At 35.7% G+C, this 20,790-nt stretch overlaps 2 protein-coding genes across 2 annotated transcripts; both read left to right on the top strand.

Annotated features, from left to right (window-relative positions):
- The first annotated feature begins 1,496 nt into the window (after nt 1–1,496).
- On the top strand, nt 1,497–2,645 carry LOC127080501 (fasciclin-like arabinogalactan protein 12). The gene has a single exon (XM_051020814.1). It carries the CDS (start codon nt 1,617–1,619, stop codon nt 2,445–2,447), a length of 831 nt encoding a protein of 276 aa, XP_050876771.1. The 5' UTR covers nt 1,497–1,616; the 3' UTR covers nt 2,448–2,645.
- Nucleotides 2,646–4,845: 2,200 nt separating this feature from the next.
- Nucleotides 4,846–6,034, top strand: LOC127080494 (fasciclin-like arabinogalactan protein 11). Its single transcript, XM_051020808.1, has one exon. It carries the CDS (start codon nt 4,916–4,918, stop codon nt 5,822–5,824), a length of 909 nt encoding a protein of 302 aa, XP_050876765.1. The 5' UTR covers nt 4,846–4,915; the 3' UTR covers nt 5,825–6,034.
- The last annotated feature ends 14,756 nt before the right edge of the window (nt 6,035–20,790 follow it).

Genomic DNA, 20,790 nt, shown 5'->3' with positions numbered 1-20,790 from the left:
TCTATCTTTTCATTTTTCTTCTCCTCCAAGTTAAATAAATAGAATTCTTCCTTATTTTTATCTTTTACAAAAGTACTAAACACCTCTTAATATATGTATTCGTTTCACATATATGACTTTAAGATGAGATATTATAAATTACAGAACACATAATACATTTTTGTCTAAAATGTTATTGAGTCTTCTAACATATAAGGTGCTCAACTTCAATTTTTTTTCAATAATAGAAGATTTATAACTCAGAGTTATATCACCATAAGAGAATAAATATTTTATAGATAGATGTACAAAATAAATTGTCCACTAAAACATTCATCTTTTATAAATATTCTCCTTCAAACACATCAAAAGTAAATTTCACATAATTTTATAAATAAATGAGTAATGTTATTTGAACACCTAAAATCTAAAGTCAAATACCGTATTCTATCATGTATAAAAATCTGTTATTTATAATTACTAAATTAACATGAAAAGAGAAAAAAATTAATTAAAAATTAAAATTATACATGTACGGTGTAGCTAAAAGCAGTGTCTACATAATATTTCTTTAAGTAAGGAGACGTTCCGCATTAATTATTATAAATATAAAATATACTTAATAATGAGTATGTTAATTGTTTTTAGTAAAAAGGTGTTTTTAAATTATTATTACTTTTTTTTTTGGAAAAGGTGTGTTTTTATCTTGTATCATATTTTAATTTTAATTGGTATAATAATTTTACAAAAGTTTGTGGCCACACTACAGCAATAAAATCAAATCCCATATTCATTTTCGGTCACCTTTATTTTCTTTGATGTACCACCTTAATCTCCAACAAAAGACATATAAGATATCTGAAATGCTATTTCTATATCCATTTTATACACCAATATTTACACCGTATACATTTTCATCGTATTTATACGGTGAATAGTGTTTTTTAATAATAAAAAATATTTTATGAACAGTATCTTGTAAATAGTATTCGTGAACATTATCTTTAAATAGGGAAACAAAATTGGTTAATAAGATATAAAAAATTAGTTAATGAAGTGATGAAACGGGTTAATTAACACTCAGTTATTTAAAATAATTTTTAGTGTAAAATAAAGTTAGTTAATAAAATATAAAAAGTTGGTTAATGGAATGATTAAAGTGGTTAATAAACATTCAGATGTTAAAAATATTTTTTTATAACAAAACAAAGTTGGTTAATAAAATATAAAATATTGGTTAATAAAAATATAAAATTGATTAATCATATTAATTTTAAAAATAATAATAATAGTTTTTATATTTTTATAAAAAAATATTTATTACTATAATATTTTTAATATATTTATATTTATTAAAATATAAAGAAAAAATACATATAGATGTAGTAAGAGAGAGAACTTAATAATAAAAAATTAAAAACCTATTGTTCATGGTGTAGATGTAAGAAAGGGGTGTAGAAATATCATTTCTTTATACCCTATGTTCATACCTTCATATTACAAAAACCAGCCACCTAATCATCACTCACTAATAGCATCTATAAAACCACTCTCTTCCATTACACTTCCACAAACCAAATACTCATACCTCTCATTACCACCTTTTCAAAAGCATCAAAACTATCTAGTATAAAAAGATGAAGCAAATCATCTTCTTTTCCCTCTTAGTACTATTTGCTCATATCTTTTTCATCACCACTTCAGCTGAATCACCTGCAGCAGCACCTAAACCTCCAGCAAAACCTGCCCCTGCCACACCAGCTCCAGCAGCAGCACCCGCAAAACCATTAGTCCCTTCATTACCTCAATCACCCTCCTCCGATTCTTCATCCGGTCAAGACATCATCAAAATCCTAAGAAAAGCTAATTCATTCAACACACTGATCCGCTTGCTCAAAACCACGCAAATCATCAATCAAATCAACGCACAGCTGGTGACAACAAAATCCGGCGGTTTAACCATTCTTGCACCCGATGACGGTGCCTTTTCGCAGCTCAAAGCCGGATACTTTAATTCCCTCCGCGAACGCCAACAGAAACAACTGATACAGTTTCATGTTCTTCCTGTTTATGTCTCAAGCTCAAACTTTGATTCACTAAGTAATCCTGTGCTCACTCTTGCAAGTGATAGTCCTTCTGGTTATCAAATAAATGTGACTGCTTATGGAAACAATGTGAATATTTCAACTGGGTCTGTTAATGCTACACTCACAGGGATTGTTTATTCTGACAAAACACTTGCTATATATCATGTTGATAAGGTGCTTATTCCTTTGGATTTCTCTAAGCCTAAAGCTCTCGCTGCGGCTCCTATTATAGCAAAAGCACCTAAAGCTGCTAAGGATTCATCTTCAGATGATGATCAGGATGTGACAACTAAGGCTACTTCTGGTGCTATCAATTTGATTTGCCTTCAAGGAACATTGTTTGTGTCGCTTTTTGTTGCTGCACTAACCATGATCAATTGATGAAGAGTAAATCATTTGAAGACTGTTTTGTTTTTTGAATTTCTATTATGCTCTTTTTTTTCTTTCTTGGTTTCGTTTTTTGTATTGTCATGGGAAGATTGTTGTTTGAGAGGTTGTGAAGTGTGAACACTTTCCTGATTTTGTTCATGTTAAAAATAGAAAACATATTGTTTTGGTGAAAGAATGTTTACTTTACAATCTACAATCTTTATTATGATGTTTAATAATTGATTATAATCACTTTGTTTTTGACACAAAATGAGTGCTTAAGCCCAGAAGACTAAAAGCTAAGCGCCTAAACAAACCGTCCCGGGCATATACAGACTAGATATATCATAAAAAAACACAAACCATAAAACTCATTTGAAAGAGTCTCTACCTCAAAACAACAAAGAACTCTTAGAAACTATAATTTGCCAGTAAATTTGCACATATGTTTTCCTCCTACCAAGTACGTCGGACCTGCCAACCTAACGCTAAAAGGTAGCGGATACCGCCTCATCAAAGTGAGAACCCTGTCTCCATGGATGCAGTTATCTAGAATCATGTCAATCAGATTTTAGAATCACTCTCTCTCCACAATGAGATTTCACAATGGACTTAAGCCCTGGCTGCTATTTATGTATACTTCCAAACAATTTATGCAGACATGCCACTTCGTCATTTTAATTGTTCCCATTTCTTTTGCCGAAAAATCGTTCCACAATGGAAACTCTTCTGGCATATTGTTGTCATGTCACGCAACTCCAATGCAGAAAAAATATCAAGAAAATAGTCTCAACTGTTATTAAAATTTTAGTATACTGTATAAACTTATCAAGAGATCTTAATATTTGACATTTCCAGCTTCTCCTAAATACTATTTTCTTAACTAATTACTGCTATAGGTATAATGAACTGAAAGTCTGCGAGCAACATCTGATCTGAGAGTAAGGTAGGTCTAATGTTTGTTTCTTAGCTCCTCAGTCCTTATTGACAAATCTTTCTCAGACAGTGCCACCTAGGAAGATAAACTGTATTCTGATTATTTCCTTTTCTTTCTGGCTGATGGAAAACCTCAACCTCTAAACAGATCAAAAGCCCATTTTCCTACCACATTTTCATATACCCTCCGCATCAAATAATTGATCTTATAACTGTATGATGCCATGAATCATATGATATGATATGATAACTTCCAATTTTCTTTCCAACTAAACTAAACCTTGCAAGTATTAACATCCTCAATAAAAGCCATTCTTTCTCCCTCATTCCTAGGGGTGTGCATGGATCATGAAACAAACCAAATTGAACCGTATATATGATTCGGTTTGGTTCTTAAAACCATTTTCATAAAACCAATTTATTTTTTAGAAATCGGTTTATATATGGATCGATTCGGTTTTAATCCGATTTAAAAAAAAAAAAATTTAAATCAATTTCTTTAAAACCAATTTTTTATTCTCTTAAAAAAATCAATTTCAAAACCAATTTTATAAAATAAAATAGTTTTTAAAACAATATTTTTAAAAAATCAATTTTATATCAAAAATAATTTTATTTTCTTTTAACTAACTTTTTTATTTTCACTAATTATAAAACTATTATATATAAAAAAAATATTTATTTTAAAAAATTATTTTAAATTTGACTTTTATAATCACCACAAATAATATCTCGATTAAAAACAATCCAAAAGTGATGTGTTACATAAAAACGGTAATAAAATAAAATAATTATGAATCATATCTTTATAAATCATAATTGTTCATAAAATAAATAACTCATCAAAAAAATTGTTCAAATTTCTAAAATCTTTCGTAATTGTTCATAAACAAATTTTATGAGGTTTTAAAATATTTTTTTCTTTAAAATTTAAAAAACATAAAAAAAAATAATAAATATTCAGAAAAAAAATTGAAAATAATAAAATTATATTCTGAAAATTTTTTTTAAAAAAATCTATTCTTTTTTAAAAAACAATTTTTTATTGAAAAAATACAAAATATTTTTGATAAAAAATATCTTTTTTATTTAGAAAAAAATAATAATTTTATTTGAAAAATAAATATCAAATATAATTTTTTCGAAAAAAAAATCCAAATATTTTATTTTTTGTGAAAAGAAAAAAATCTGATTTTTATTTTTAAAATAATTTTTTTATAAAATTTAAAATATAAAATTGATTTATAACGTGATAAAACATGAAAACATACCAATATAAAAGTTTATCGCATAGTAAAATTTGGATAACCAATAACAAAATCAAAATTTCTATAATATATAACGGTTTATATTTGGATAACAAAATGGATTTTCAAATTTTTATTTTAATATTTTATTTGGTTTTTTTAAAATGGATCAATTTGGATACCAAGTTATTATGGATAATCGGTTTTTTCTTGATAGCACCGAGACACCCAAATCAAGTGCTATTAAGTAGTAATTTCAAAGTGTCATACACATTAATCTCTACTCAACCTTCAACAATGAAGAAGCAACAATTTCTTTTCTCTTGTTCAATTCTACAACTAATAATTTGCATCCTCTTCTACTCCACTTCCACCTCAGCACAACTCTCACCATTTCAATCCCCACAAGCATCAACACCAGCCCCAGGTTTCAACACAGTTCCCCTTGTACCAGTTTCCCCAAGCGGAGGCCCCGCCCCTATCGACATTATCCCCAAAACACCATCCATTGACATCATCCAAATTCTAAAAAAAGCCAAAAGATTCTCGGTTCTTATCCGCCTTCTCAAAACAACTCAGTTAATAAACCAACTCAACTCACAGCTAGTTACATCACCATCATCAGAAGCATCAGATTCTAGCAATGCTGGTTTAACCGTTTTCGCACCAGAAGACAGTGCTTTTTCGAAACTGAAACCAGGTTTCCTTAATTCTCTCAGTGACAGACACAAAGTAGAACTGTTACAATTCCACACACTTTCCTCATTCATCTCACTCTCAAATTTCGACACCTTAACAAACCCGGTTCAAACACAGGCCGGCGACGATGCCAAAAGGCTACAACTTAACGTAACCACTTCCGGGAGCAGTCAAGTTAGCTTGACAACTGGTGCGGTTAACGCCACTGTTACAGGAACCATTTATGCAGATAATAAACTAGCTATATATCAGGTTGACAAGGTTCTTGTTCCTCTTGATCTTCTGCTTCCTGCGAAAGCTCCTGCACCTGCAACGGTTTCTAAAGGAGGTTCATCTAAGCCTGGTGATGGAAGCAAGTCATCAGCATCGAAGGATGATGATGATGAGAACAAAGACTTGCCTTCTGAAGCTTCTTCTGGTGCTGGTTACTGTAATGTGAAGGGAATGTGGATGTCTTTTGTTGTTGGGGTGGTTTTGCTTGGTTGTGAAGCTATGCTATCAATTTGAAGATAATAGTTTTGCTAAGACGTTGTTTCTGGTTTTGCTTTTTTTGGTTTGCATATATAGCATAGATTGAAAATGTGTTTTGAAATGGTCATGTATTATATCTGAAATCTGTGTTTTGAAATTGTATGTGTTTTGAAATGGTCATGTATTATATCTGAAATCTGTGTTTTGAAATTTACAATGTTTGATATTGTGTGATTTTTCCCTCTACATCGATGAGTATAGATATTTGCCGATAATTAATACAACTTATAAGGTTTTTTACACAAATTAATGAAAGGTAATAATACACTATTATTAAATTAATCTTATAAATTAAATATATTAAAAATAATGTAAAGAGTAGTAATTAAAAGACACAATAGAAATTATTTTGACACTTAAAAGTGATTTAGCTGAAATTTTCATTTATTTTCATTTGTGTGTATCAAATAAATTATTAGCTTCAGTCGTGTCTACCAAATAAGTTATTCAGCAATGTTATTTTGACATATAATTGTATATCAAATATTTAAACCAAATATATGGAATATTGTTTACCGAATTTATATTTATATTTATATGATGATTAATATTTTTATTTAAATAAAAAAAATATTAAAAAAAATAATCTTAAATTATAAAGTTGATTAATTTAATATTATTGAATGCTCTGACATCAAAAGCTAAAGTTTTATGTGACAAATAGACTTTTGTTAATAGTTTGTAAAATGTTGGTTAATACAATTGATAAATTAGGAAATGAATGTCCAAACATCAAAAAATAAAATCTTACATAATGTAATGATAAACTTCATCACACGTTAATTCAATTTGTTCGTCAACTCATAAAATTACTAAAAACATATCGACATAGTAGTTATTATTATTTTATATTTGCAACTCATCAAAAGGGTAACAACCCTTATCTTTTACTCAACAGAGTCCTCAAAGGAACTCTAAACGGCTCTACAATAATTTCTACAACCCAAAACAACTTTAAGGTACTCTAAAGTGCTCAAAGGACAACACTTGCATATAAAGATAACTCTTATGAACTATATTGACCGGCGGTCTGACTCAAATAAACATAAAACAACTCTAAAATAACAATTGGCTCTCGAACTTATCAACAAAGGTAGCGAAAAGTCACTGAACTCAAGATTACTCGAAATTAACTCAATTGAACAGCGAAACGTCAAACTACCGCCGAACACCGGACCGCCTCATCCGACCCGTGCCACCGCACTGCCCGAATCCGAAAACCTGTCGCATGCTGCCACCGCGACATGACTCTGGCGGCCCCGTTGCTCACGGTCGCCGGCCGGCGATGCGACACCTGATTTTGGCGGCCTCTGACTCTTGGTTGCTGCTGCGGCCCGCCACCCAATTTTTTCCGATTTTGGATTTTCTAACTTTTTCTCGATTTTCTCGACTTTTTGATTTTTTGACCATTTTTATGATCTTTCGAAAAAAAATGATATTAGGGATTTTCATGAAAAATAAGATTTTGGAATTTGATTATTGATCTCAAAAGAAAATATCAGCTACACATCACAAACCGGGAGTAATCGAATTATCAAGAAAAAAACCCCAAAAGGGACAAGGCCACATATCAATAACAATAATATTATTATAGATTCAAAATAACTCAATTCGATGTAATATATTCAAATTGTTAATTCAAAGGGGTTTAGGACAAACCCTTTTAACCACAAACATACGATTAAAGCAACACTCATAATATGGAAGGAGAAGACATGATGGTTAGGATCCCTCGCTATTCGGATGCCTAAACACGCAAAATGTAAGGGATCTCACCCCCTTCCTCGACTGCGATGATCGTTGAGTTTTTCTACCATTGAGATTATTCTTCACTCACCTTCCTAGATCGCTCTCCTTAGGTTTTCAATCGCTTCCTCTTTTCCACAATTTCACATTATGTCCAGAAATCCCTTCTAACTTTTCTATTTAAATAACCTAAAAGTCTAATTATTTTCCTCACCCTCACTAAACCTCTACTTTCTAATTGATTTATTTTTCATTCAAATATTATCTAAATTATTTTAAATAATAATTATTTTAATAATACAATTATTTACTTACAACGATAATTCTATTATTCTCACTAATCCTCACCACACCCTAGCTCTTACTCTAAACACCCATATCTTTCTAATTTAATTAAAAAGTCTATTTTCTCTTAATTCTAACACATCTCTAATTTTTTTAATATTACCTAAATTACCAAAATACCCATAAATAACAAAAAGTACATAAATCACTCAATAACATAGAACAAATTAAATGATTTAAATAAACATAATAATTAACTAAAGTAGGGGTGTTACATAGACGGTGGAACTAGGATAAACCCGGGGACAGGGACGTGAACCTTACCTTTGGCTAGGGATGATTCATAGTGACACTTGTAACACCCTTCTAAAATACCCCAAATATTTAATTAAAATAACAAGATATCAATCAGAGTAATTATGCACTTAAGGGTGTCACACAATCATTTCACACCAATCATCAAAATATTCTGTCATGCTCATTTATTTAATCAAAATAAAACATTTGCATAATTCACAGCGGATAAAAACTAACAACATTCAAACCATGTAATACATTACATGTAAAGTTGTTCAACAACCAAATGAAAACATAGTAAAACATCCCATCCCGATGTTACATCTACCAGAGCATGACCCACTAAGGACTACACTAGACTCCAAGGACTAGCTTCTACTCAATCACTGCTCGTTACCTGAAAACATAGTTGTAAGGGTGAGTTCCTCAATCGATATAATAAGCATTATAAAACATCATGTAATGCTAAGTAATTTCACACATTCATCACCCTAATCAGATCATACATTCAGCAACAGCAACATCAACTAAAATCATACTCAACTCAACCACAAAACACACGTATAATATTGGAATACATCCATTCATATTATACGCCATACAATACAAATGCAATGAGACTCCATGCATGCGGTACCGACTATTTGTGAACATATAGTTCACCTCACCGTCCAAATCCAGGCACGGCTACCAAGTCCAACTAGTCCCACTCATTTGAGACCTAGTGACTCACTCACTAATTCCTCACCACGGGAATTAGCTACCACCCCTCAAGGGCTATGCTATGCACGCTAATTCACCTAGCATGCAAACATCGACAACAGTCCATAATGACTAACTCACTAATTCCTCACAATGGGAATTAGCTACCACCATAAGGCCACAATATGCATGCTAATCACCTAGCAATGCTACATCATCAACAACAATTCAAGAATAGACATATGCTCACACTCTAAGCCATAAAACAGTCTATTCACAAATGCACACATAACTGATACATTCACAGCATCATGCATACCATCACACATCATCAGTATTTTATCACATAAGCATATCATATCATGCCAAATAACAACCACAGTATTAGCACACTCTACTAATACCTATACTACTCAAAACAACGGGGAATGATCCCTAATATATCATACATCAGCTAAATTACATTACTCAGCTGAACAGCTAAAAACTGCACAACAACAGCTCAGGAAAACCACAAGTCTGCCCATACGCGTATTGCCTAGTCCCATACGCGTATGGCCCATTTCTCAGCCAAAACCCATACGCGTAACACCATCCCATACGCGTATGCTACGCGTACCACATCCCCATACGCGTACCAACAGAGACCAAAACACGTTCAAAACATCATCTTCCTCATCCATACGCGTATTGCCTAGTGCCATACGCGTACCAGACCATCTCATACGCGTATTGCCTAGTGCCATATGCGTATGACCAGAAACCAGAATTTCCAGATCTGCAATGGCTTTCTCTGCTACGAGATCTATCCAATTCAACCTTCCACAGTCCAATTTTTCACAATAGTCGTTCATATCATCTAACACGAATCATAACCTATTCGATCTCGCAATTTCTAACACTATTGCATCTAATTCCTACGAATTTCCTTCGATTTTAATCCAGATTCGTTCATCCCAAACGTTCATAATTTTCAGCATAATTATTCCAATCAGAGGTAAATCAATGGTTTATCACTACCCATTACATATTATCCCATAATACCCATTAAACGATGATAAACCCCCCTTACCTGAGTTAATCCGGCGAATCTTTAAGCTTCAAGCTCTTCCTCCCTTCAACCCTTGTTCTCTGGCTCTCTTTGCCCTTTTCCACTTTCTGTCTCTTTTCCCTTTTCACGTGAAAAATAAACCTTTTTACTAAATGGGACCTTTTCTAACTTCCAACTTTTATTTCAATAAAATAATAACCCAATAATAATAATTCCAATAATATTCCAATAATTATTATTCCAATAATAATAATAATTCCAATTATTTAATTAAATTAATAAATATATTATTAACTCAATTTAAATAATTATCTTATTTTATCGGGGTGTTACAACTCTCCCCCACTAAAAGAGTTTTCGTCCTCGAAAACATACCTCAAGCGAACAACTCAGGATAAGACTCCTTCATCTGACTCTCAAGTTCCCAAGTCACATTGCCACCTGCTGGTCCTCCCCAAGCTACCTTTACCAAAGCAATCTCTTTACCCCGCAACTGCTTCAACTCTCGATCCTCGATCCTCATAGGTGATGTTTCAACAGTCAGGTTATCTCTCACCTGTACATCATCTATTTGGACTACATGCGACGGATCATGAATGTACCTCCTCAACTGAGACACATGAAAAACCTCATGCAAATTCGCAAGTGACGTCGGTAAAGCGATACGATAGGCTACCTCCCCTATCCTCTCCAAAATCTGATAAGGACCAATAAATCGAGGTGTCAACTTCTTCGACTTCAAAGCTCGACCAATCCCAGTTATCGGAGTAACACGAAGAAACACATGATCTCCCTCTTGGAACTCAAGTGACTTTCTCCTCTTGTCGTGATAACTCTTCTGACGACTCTGAGCAATTCTCATCTTCTCCTGAATCATCTTAATCTTTTCCGTAGTTTGTTGAACAATCTCCGGTCCAACCACAGCACTCTCACCGGACTCATACCAACATAAAGGTGTCCGACATCTCCTACCATACAAAGCTTCAAACGGTGCCATACCAATGCTCGAATGAAAACTATTGTTGTAGGTGAACTCAATCAAAGGTAAATAACAATCCCAAGCACCTCCTTTTTCCAAAACACAAGCCCTCAAAAGATCTTCCAGTAATTGAATCGTCCTCTCAGTCTGACCATCAGTCTGTGGATGATATGCAGAACTCAATCTCAGCTTAGTTCCCAAAGCCCTCTGCAAACCTTCCCAGAACTTGAATGTAAATCTAGGATCTCTGTCCGAAACAATACTCGACGGAATACCATGCAAACTTACAATCTTCTCAATATACAACTCAGCTAATCTCTCTAACGGATAATCCATTCTGATCGGAATGAAATGAGCCGATTTTGTCAATCTGTCAACAATCACCCAAATAGCTTCGAAATTCTTAGTTGTCCTCGGTAAACCAGAAACAAAATCCATGCTGATACTATCCCACTTTCACTCTGGAATAGCCAACGGTTGCATTAGCCCAGACGGCTTCTGATGCTCAATCTTTGACTTCTGACAAGTCAAACAAGAATAAACAAAACTCGCAATTTCTCTTTTCATTCCCGGCCACCAAAATAACTTTTTCAAATCATGATACATCTTCGTAGCCCCAGGATGAATACTCAGGCCACTACGATGTCCTTCCTCCAGGATACTCTTCTTAAGTTCGGTAACATCCGGAATACACACCCGATTACCAAATTTCAAAACACCATTCTCATCAACTCTGAATTCACCACCTTGACCTTGATTCACTAAAGTCAACTTATCAACCAAAAGCACATCGGATTTCTGACCCTCTCTGATCTCATCCAGAATACTACTTGTTAACTTCAACATTCCCAATTTAACACTATTGTGAGTACTCTCACACACCAAACTCAAGTCTCTAAACTGCTCAATTAAATCCAATTCCTTAACCATTAACATAGACATATGCAATGATTTCCGACTCAATGCATCAGCCACTACGTTTGCTTTACCCGGATGGTAATTCAAACCAAAGTCATAATCCTTCAGAAACTCTAACCATCTCCTCTGTCTCATATTCAGCTCTTTCTGATCAAACAAATACTTTAAACTCTTATGGTCGCTGAAAACCTCAAATCTTGACCCGTACAAGTAATGCCTCCACAACTTCAGAACAAATACCACAGCTGCCAACTCTAAATCGTGCGTCGGATAGTTCCTCTCATGAACCCTCAGTTGTCTCGAAGCATAAGCTATAACCTGCTTATTCTGCATCAACACACCACCCAAACCCAACAATGAAGCATCACAGAAAACCTCAAATAGTTCTGACGGACTCGGTAATATCAAAATAGGAGCAGTAGTTAACCTTCTCTTTAACTCTTGGAAACCTTCTTCACATTTTGAGTCCCAAACAAACGCTTGCCCCTTTCTAGTCAACATCGTCAACGGTAATGCCAACTTAGAAAATCCTTCAATGAACTTCCTATAATAACCTGCAAGTCCAAGAAAACTTCTTATCTCAGAAACTGACTTCGGAGCTTCCCACTTAGATACCGCTTCTATCTTAGAAGGATCAACAGCAACACCACCTCTTGAAATCACATGACCAAGAAAACTAACCTCTTCTAACCAAAATTCACACTTGGATAGTTTAGCAAATAACTTCTTTTCTCGTAGAACTCCTAACACCACTCTCAAATGCTCAGCATGCTCTTCTTCAGATTTCGAATACACCAAAATGTCATCAATAAACACCACAACAAACTTATCTAGGTACGGATGGAAAATCCTATTCATATACTCCATAAATACTCCAGGCGCATTAGTCACACCAAAAGGCATTACAGAATACTCATAATGTCCATACCTTGTTCTGAAAGCAGTCTTCTGAATATCCTCAGTTTTCACACGTATCTGGTGATATCCCGATCTCAAATCTATTTTGCTGAACACACTCGCACCAACCAACTGATCCATCAAATCATCAATCCTCGGCAAAGGATACCGATTCTTGATCGTCACTTTATTCAGTTGCCTGTAGTCCACACACAACCTCATAGTACCTTCTTTCTTCTTAACCAATAACACTGGTGCACCCCACGGTGACACACTCGGACGAATAAATTTCTTATCCAACAGATCTTTTAACTGACTCTTCAATTCAGTTAACTCAACAGCAGACATACGGTACGGAGCCATCGACATTGGCCTAGTACCAGGTACCAAATCAATCGAGAACTCAACTTCACGTTCTGGCGGTAATTCATTCACTTCTTCAGGAAACACATCAGGAAAATCACACACCACGGCTAGATCACAAATCACCAGTTTATCTTTAGCCTCCAAAGTCGCTAACAGCATAAACAACTCTGCCCCGTCTACTACTGCCTCATTCACCTGCCTTGCTGATAGAAACAAACTCTTTCCTTCCTCAATCTCAGGAAAGATCACAGTCTTATCAAAACAATTGATATAAACTCGGTTAAACACCAACCAGTTCATACCCAGGATAACATCAATCTGCACTAGTGGAAGACACACTAGGTCCATCCCAAAGTCTCTACCAAAAATACTCAAAGGACAATTTAAACAAACTGAAGTAGTAGTCACTGAACCCTTCGCAGGAGTATCAATCACCATACTTCCAAGCATCTCAGATATCTCTAACTTAAGTTTCACAGCACAATCCAAAGATATAAAGGAATGAGTCGCACCTGTGTCAATAATAGCTACAAGAGGAAAGCCATTAATATAACACGTACCTCGGATCAAACGATCGTCTGCAGAAGTCTCAGAACCCGATAAAGCAAAGACCTTGCCTCCCGACTGATTCTCTTTCTTCGGCTTAGGACACTGTGGACTGATATGACCCACTTCTCCACAGTTGAAACAAGTCACAGTCGTCGACCGGCACTCTGCAGCCAAATGACCACCTTTTCCACACTTAAAACACTTCTTCTCATTACTGGTACACTCATGGATACGATGTCCAGCCTGACCACATCTGAAACACTTAGCAGGGGCACTGGAGTCTCCCCCACTAGGCCTCTTCATCCCACTCTGCCTCTGAAAACCTTTTCCAACTACATACGGTTTCCCACGATCATTCTGATTCTTGCCTTTCCTATCAACCCTTTGCTGATAGCTCTCTGCTCTAGCCTTGGAATCCTGTTCAAAAATCCTGCAACAGTCAACCAAGTCAGAAAACACTCTGATCCGCTGATACCCAATAGCCTGCTTAATCTCGGGACGCAACCCGTTCTCAAACTTCACACACTTTGAAAATTCCCCAGTAGCCTCGTTATAGGGAGTGTAATACTTCGACAGCTCTGTGAACTTAGCAGCATACTCAGTAACAGACCGATTGCCCTGCTTCAATTCCAAGAACTCTATCTCTTTCTTTCCTCTAACATCCTCTGGAAAGTACTTCCTCAGGAATCTCTCTCGGAACACAACCCAAGTGATCTCATCATTCCCAGCAGATTCCAACTCAGTGCGGGTAGCAACCCACCAATCATCTGCTTCTTCTGACAGCATATGCGTACCGAACCTGACCTTCTGGTTATCGGCACACTCAGTCACTCGGAAGATCCTCTCGATCTCCTTCAACCACTTCTGAGCGCCATCTGGATCGTATGCTCCCTTGAACATTGGAGGATTACTCTTCTGGAACTCACTCAGTTGACGAGCAGCTCCCATTCCCACAACATTCGGATTTCCTCCAAGTACTCCAGCTAGCATACCCAGAGCCTCAGCAATTGCAGCATCGTCTCTACCTCTTCCAGCCATCTCTATTCTGAAAACCCAACAAGCTAAAACAATAAGTACTGATAGGGTTACACAACACCTATCCCGTACAGGGGAACAGAATAATTACGACTCGACTCGACCGACTATGCTCTGATACCACTAATGTAACACCCTTCTAAAATACCCCAAATATTTAATTAAAATAACAAGATATCAATCAGAGTAATTATGCACTTAAGGGTGTCACACAATCATTTCACACCAATCATCAAAATATTCTGTCATGCTCATTTATTTAATCAAAATAAAACATTTGCATAATTCGCAGCGGATAAAAACTAACAACATTCAAACCATGTAATACATTACATGTAAAGTTGTTCAACAACCAAATGAAAACATAGTAAAACATCCCATCCCGATGTTACATCTACCAGAGCATGACCCACTAAGGACTACACTAGACTCCAAGGATTAGCTTCTACTCAATCACTGCTCGTTACCTGAAAACATAGTTGTAAGGGTGAGTTCCTCAATCGATATAATAAGCATTATAAAACATCATGTAATGCTAAGTAATTTCACACATTCATCACCCTAATCAGATCATACATTCAGCAACAGCAACATCAACTAAAATCATACTCAACTCAACCACAAAACACACGTATAATATTGGAATACATCCATTCATATTATACGCCATACAATACAAATGCAATGAGACTCCATGCATGCGGTACCGACTATTTGTGAACATATAGTTCACCTCACCGTCCAAATCCAGGCACGGCTACCAAGTCCAACTAGTCCCACTCATTTGAGACCTAGTGACTCACTCACTAATTCCTCACCACGGGAATTAGCTACCACCCCTCAAGGGCTATGCTATGCACGCTAATTCACCTAGCATGCAAACATCGACAACAGTCCATAATGACTAACTCACTAATTCCTCACAATGGGAATTAGCTACCACCATAAGGCCACAATATGCATGCTAATCACCTAGCAATGCTACATCATCAACAATAATTCAAGAATAGACATATGCTCACACTCTAAGCCATAAAACAGTCTATTCACAAATGCACACATAACTGATACATTCACAGCATCATGCATACCATCACACATCATCAGTATTTTATCACATAAGCATATCATATCATGCCAAATAACAACCACAGTATTAGCACACTCTACTAATACCTATACTACTCAAAACAACGGGGAATGATCCCTAATATATCATACATCAGCTAAATTACATTACTCAGCTGAACAGCTAAAAACTGCACAACAACAGCTCAGGAAAACCACAAGTCTGCCCATACGCGTATTGCCTAGTCCCATACGCGTATGGCCCATTTCTCAGCCAAAACCCATACGCGTAACACCATCCCATACGCGTATGCTACGCGTACCACATCCCCATACGCGTACCAACAGAGACCAAAACACGTTCAAAACATCATCTTCCTCATCCATACGCGTATTGCCTAGTGCCATACGCGTACCAGACCATCTCATACGCGTATTGCCTAGTGCCATACGCGTATGACCAGAAACCAGAATTTCCAGATCTGCAATGGCTTTCTCTTCTACGAGATCTATCCAATTCAACCTTCCACAGTCCAATTTTTCACAATAGTCGTTCATATCATCTAACACGAATCATAACCTATTCGATCTCGCAATTTCTAACACTATTGCATCTAATTCCTACGAATTTCCTTCGATTTTAATCCAGATTCGTTCATCCCAAACGTTCACAATTTTCAGCATAATTATTCCAATCAGAGGTAAATCAATGGTTTATCACTACCCATTACATATTATCCCATAATACCCATTAAACGATGATAAACCCCCCTTACCTGAGTTAATCCGGCGAATCTTTAAGCTTCAAGCTCTTCCTCCCTTCAACCCTTGTTCTCTGGCTCTCTTTGCCCTTTTCCACTTTCTGTCTCTTTTCCCTTTTCACGTGAAAAATAAACCTTTTTACTAAATGGGACCTTTTCTAACTTCCAACTTTTATTCCAATAAAATAATAACCCAATAATAATAATTCCAATAATATTCCAATAATTATTATTCCAATAATAATAATAATTCCAATTATTTAATTAAATTAATAAATATATTATTAACTCAATTTAAATAATTATCTTATTTTATCGGGGTGTTACAACACTAACTTTTCCGAATCGAAGCTCGTAACCACGAACTCCATTTGGGACTATAGAGTTCGATGAACACGCCAAATGCCAATAGGGCATATAAGGTGAACAAATCTAAAGGTACAAGCACAATGAGTAAGTCCTGATGCAACAAGGACTCGTCAATCGATCCAAAGCATGGAGACTAGCAACCCACACGGCGGACCAAATGACAATAAGGAAGAAATAAAATATATCAAGCACATAAGTTTAATAAAGGCACCAAATGTAAAGGTAAATATGTAAATATTGTTATCTTTGCAAAGACATAAAGCCCAAATAACGTTATAGGAAAAGAAGAAAAAGAAAATCAAGCTTCCTCACTCTGAGACACTACACCAGAGTTGTCCACCAAAGCCCCGTCCTGAACAAATTTGAAATGTCTAGTTCCACGTTGGGAATGAGGATGTTTGGGCGGAATCCTTTTTCCTGTTCCACTTCCTGGTCGAAAGCTTTATACACATTCGTTAAAGCATGCTGAAGAGACTCATGGACTCTTTCATTCAGCTCAACCACCTAGCCATCATGAACCCTCTGATCCTCAACATGGGACTCCTTCTCCTATTGAAAGGCTTTCTAAGCCTCATCGTCACAATTTTTTGCCTCCCTAATGGCAACAATTGTCTCCTGACGATGCTTCTTCTCTTCTTCTAAGGAAGACTCTAACTCAGTGATATGAGAAGCTAAACTAGAAGGTGAACGGTGGACCTTCACCTCCTCTTAGAGATCCTCAATACATCAGACCTTTTATAGGAGAGAAGATGTTTCCTCCTAAAAGTCGGAGCACTTCCGCATAAATGATTCACACTTTTCCTTCCATGTGTCTCTATCTTTGAAAGGATTACCCATGGCTAGGACTTCGCCTCGATCAACAACAAATAATTAAAATAGAGAAGCCTCCCGGTAAGTGTATAAGGTATCCTCAAGAAAATCTCCATATTGTTCGTCCCGCCTCAAGAAGATTTTAGAGGTAAGCCAGATCCTCCATGGATATAGCAACAACAACATCCTCGGGGGTGTGGGGAATTCAGGAAGGAAGGATGACAAGATTTTTTAGAAGGGGAGTGGTCGATCCTGAAGTAAAACCCCTAGAAAGGCGATCCCACTTTGGAGAATTTTTCTCTAGAAGAGGACTCTGGTCCAAGTCCGGGTCTCTCTTTGTCGGGGTAGTAACAACATGAGATTGGTCCTCCATAGTCAAAGCAGTACTGACATGAATAAGTTGGTCAGCTCCAGGGATAGCTGAAGTATCCTCGACAACAGAGGATGCATCGAGAGTTATGGAAGGAGTAGTAGTAGTCTGAGCCAGGGGACCTGAGTTGACACATTGAGAAGTGCAAATGGTGTAGACTTTTTGTAAAGAGCCCATTTTATCTACAAGTACAAGCACACAGGTTAAAAAAACAAGGATTTTATCCTCACCAAATACATATTTCCTATCTAGACGGTCGACCATACTCACAATAGCGTGGGTATCAATAGATTTCTTCCTCTGGTAGGAAGACGACTCTTTGTTGTGACCAAACCTTTCTATGTAGATGAGTCCCTAGTATAGAGACTCTATAAAGGTAATCTATTTAAATGCTATACATATGAGGCTCATAACAAAAGTGAGGTCAATCCCAATATTTCAGAAACTTACCCTTACATAAGCGAGAAGACTCGGCAAGGCTAGATGAGAAGGAAACTTTATGGCCTCACCAACACGAAATGCCCCAGAAAATTGCCCCAATCATTAGTGAAAAGGGATGAAGAAGCGAGTATGCTAACAAAGCTCAATAAGCCTCTGATTTCGAGTATCATTTTTAGAAATATGTACAACTCAAAACAATTTGAAAAAAAACAGGGAAAAGGATTCCAAGACCTATATCCTTCACAAAATTGGAACATCTTCAACTAAGCCTAAGAAACCGAATGAAGCTGAGAGAGGACAACTTTTAGGTACTTCAACACCTCCACCTCAAATTCACATAGAGGAAACCGAAGATTCACCCTGGTAAATAGACACTCATAAAGAGACGTTTCATATCCTTTTTTCTGGATCTACCGGAAGGACATACCAATCAGAAGAATGACCGATCGTGATATTGGTCACACTTACGATTGTTTGAGTACTTAAAATGAAGGGGGTCCCCACTATTTCAGCGTCCACCCAATTATATCTTCTCACATCAGTCGGCTATACTAACATAACCCTTTTTAGGGATAGTTCATTGACCTTAAAGGTTTCAAAGGCTTCAAGCCAACAAATTGCATATGGTTGGGGCCCACGTTTTAGATGGTCCTTAATGTCGGTATCTATGGGATCTCGATTGTAGGATTTTTGATGAATTTGTATATATTCTTTAGCATCGTCACCATTTAGAATGGAAACCTGCACTTCTGGAGTCAATAAAGCAGGCGAACCCCTAGAGGGTCTCGCTAATTCAAAATCATCAATTATAGATATTACCTCATGACCCAGTTAATCAATGATCAAGGAGGAAGTGTTTGAACCAAAAGATATTGCCACCCTAACTACGGGAGACTCATCACTCTCAAAATCACTAGGCAAACTAATGAGACTATTGTTCATATATATATATATATATATATATATATATATATATATATATATATATATATATATATATATATATATATATATATATATATATATATATATATATATATATATAATATATATATATATATATATATATATATATATTATATATATATATATATATATATATATATATATATATATATATATATATATATATATATATATATATATATATATATATATATATATATATATATATATATATATGTATGCAAAGGCAAGCAATGGAATGCATTAAAGGAAGTAAGAGGTTACCAGATCTAGGGCACCCATAAGGTAGAGCTCTTCCCTCTCATTCTTCAGGTAGCTCTGATAACACTCTTGAGCACTTTGTTGGTCTCCTTGAATTGTCCTGATTCGCTCTCCAGGAAGCGGGTATTTTAGAACCAGACATCGGGTGGAAATAATCTCCTTCAACGCATTGATGGATGGTATATGTAGGATTATATTGTAGGGCGACATGGCACCTACAATGAGGTAACTGACTTCAATCGCCATGGAGTCTGCTCGCTTTCCGCATGTTGTCTCCAGAATCATGTCATACCCCAAAATTTGCCCTACCTTTTTCTTTTCATTTTATCCTTGGACCATGGTTCATCTACATACTCATAGTCATGTAGATCATTCATTTACAATTGCATTTTTCAAATGATATCATTGATCAAAAGGTTTCTTCTTAAGATACAAGGCACTAAATTATGGTTTGCGGGCCTATGTTCAATGTGCTTCTGGACCTTTTGGCTGTGGGCACAACAAAACTTTTATTAATCATTGGTCTTGGATTAAGTCTTTAAGAAACCATAATATTGGTCTACGCATTTTGGATCATGTTGACTACATCGTGGCATTTGGGTTTAGAGGTTACTTTTCAAGTTTGACTTTGGTCAACAAAAGTCAACCATGGAAGATTGACTTTTTATAACCATTCTCTTTTGAGGTCTTACATTTTTAGTTGTTTGGCTATTTGTTTTTGTATTCAAGACATAACATTGCAAATTCAAAGTTCATTCAAATCAAGTTCAAGTTCAAATTCAAATTCAAATTCAACTTTAGAGGGAACAATATAGCTTCGAATACAAGTTACAAGTACATTTTCAAAGGCCAAAAATCGCATTACCACATCAAAAGTTTCATTAAAAAAAATAAAACGTACAAAATTACACAAAAAGTCATATTTGACCTTAGGTTGACTTTTGGGCAACTGTTGACTTTTGGTCAAACAATTGACCAAGGTCAAAATAACCCTAGGTGTCGCAACACGAAAAACAACCGGCGGGAAAAGACACAGAGCCGCCACCGTGCGTTATTTATCCCAAAGGAGGG

Source organism: Lathyrus oleraceus, chromosome 1 (assembly GCF_024323335.1).
Source record: "Lathyrus oleraceus cultivar Zhongwan6 chromosome 1, CAAS_Psat_ZW6_1.0, whole genome shotgun sequence".
NCBI lineage: Eukaryota > Viridiplantae > Streptophyta > Magnoliopsida > Fabales > Fabaceae > Lathyrus > Lathyrus oleraceus.
This window is presented reverse-complemented; position numbering and strand designations above follow the sequence as displayed.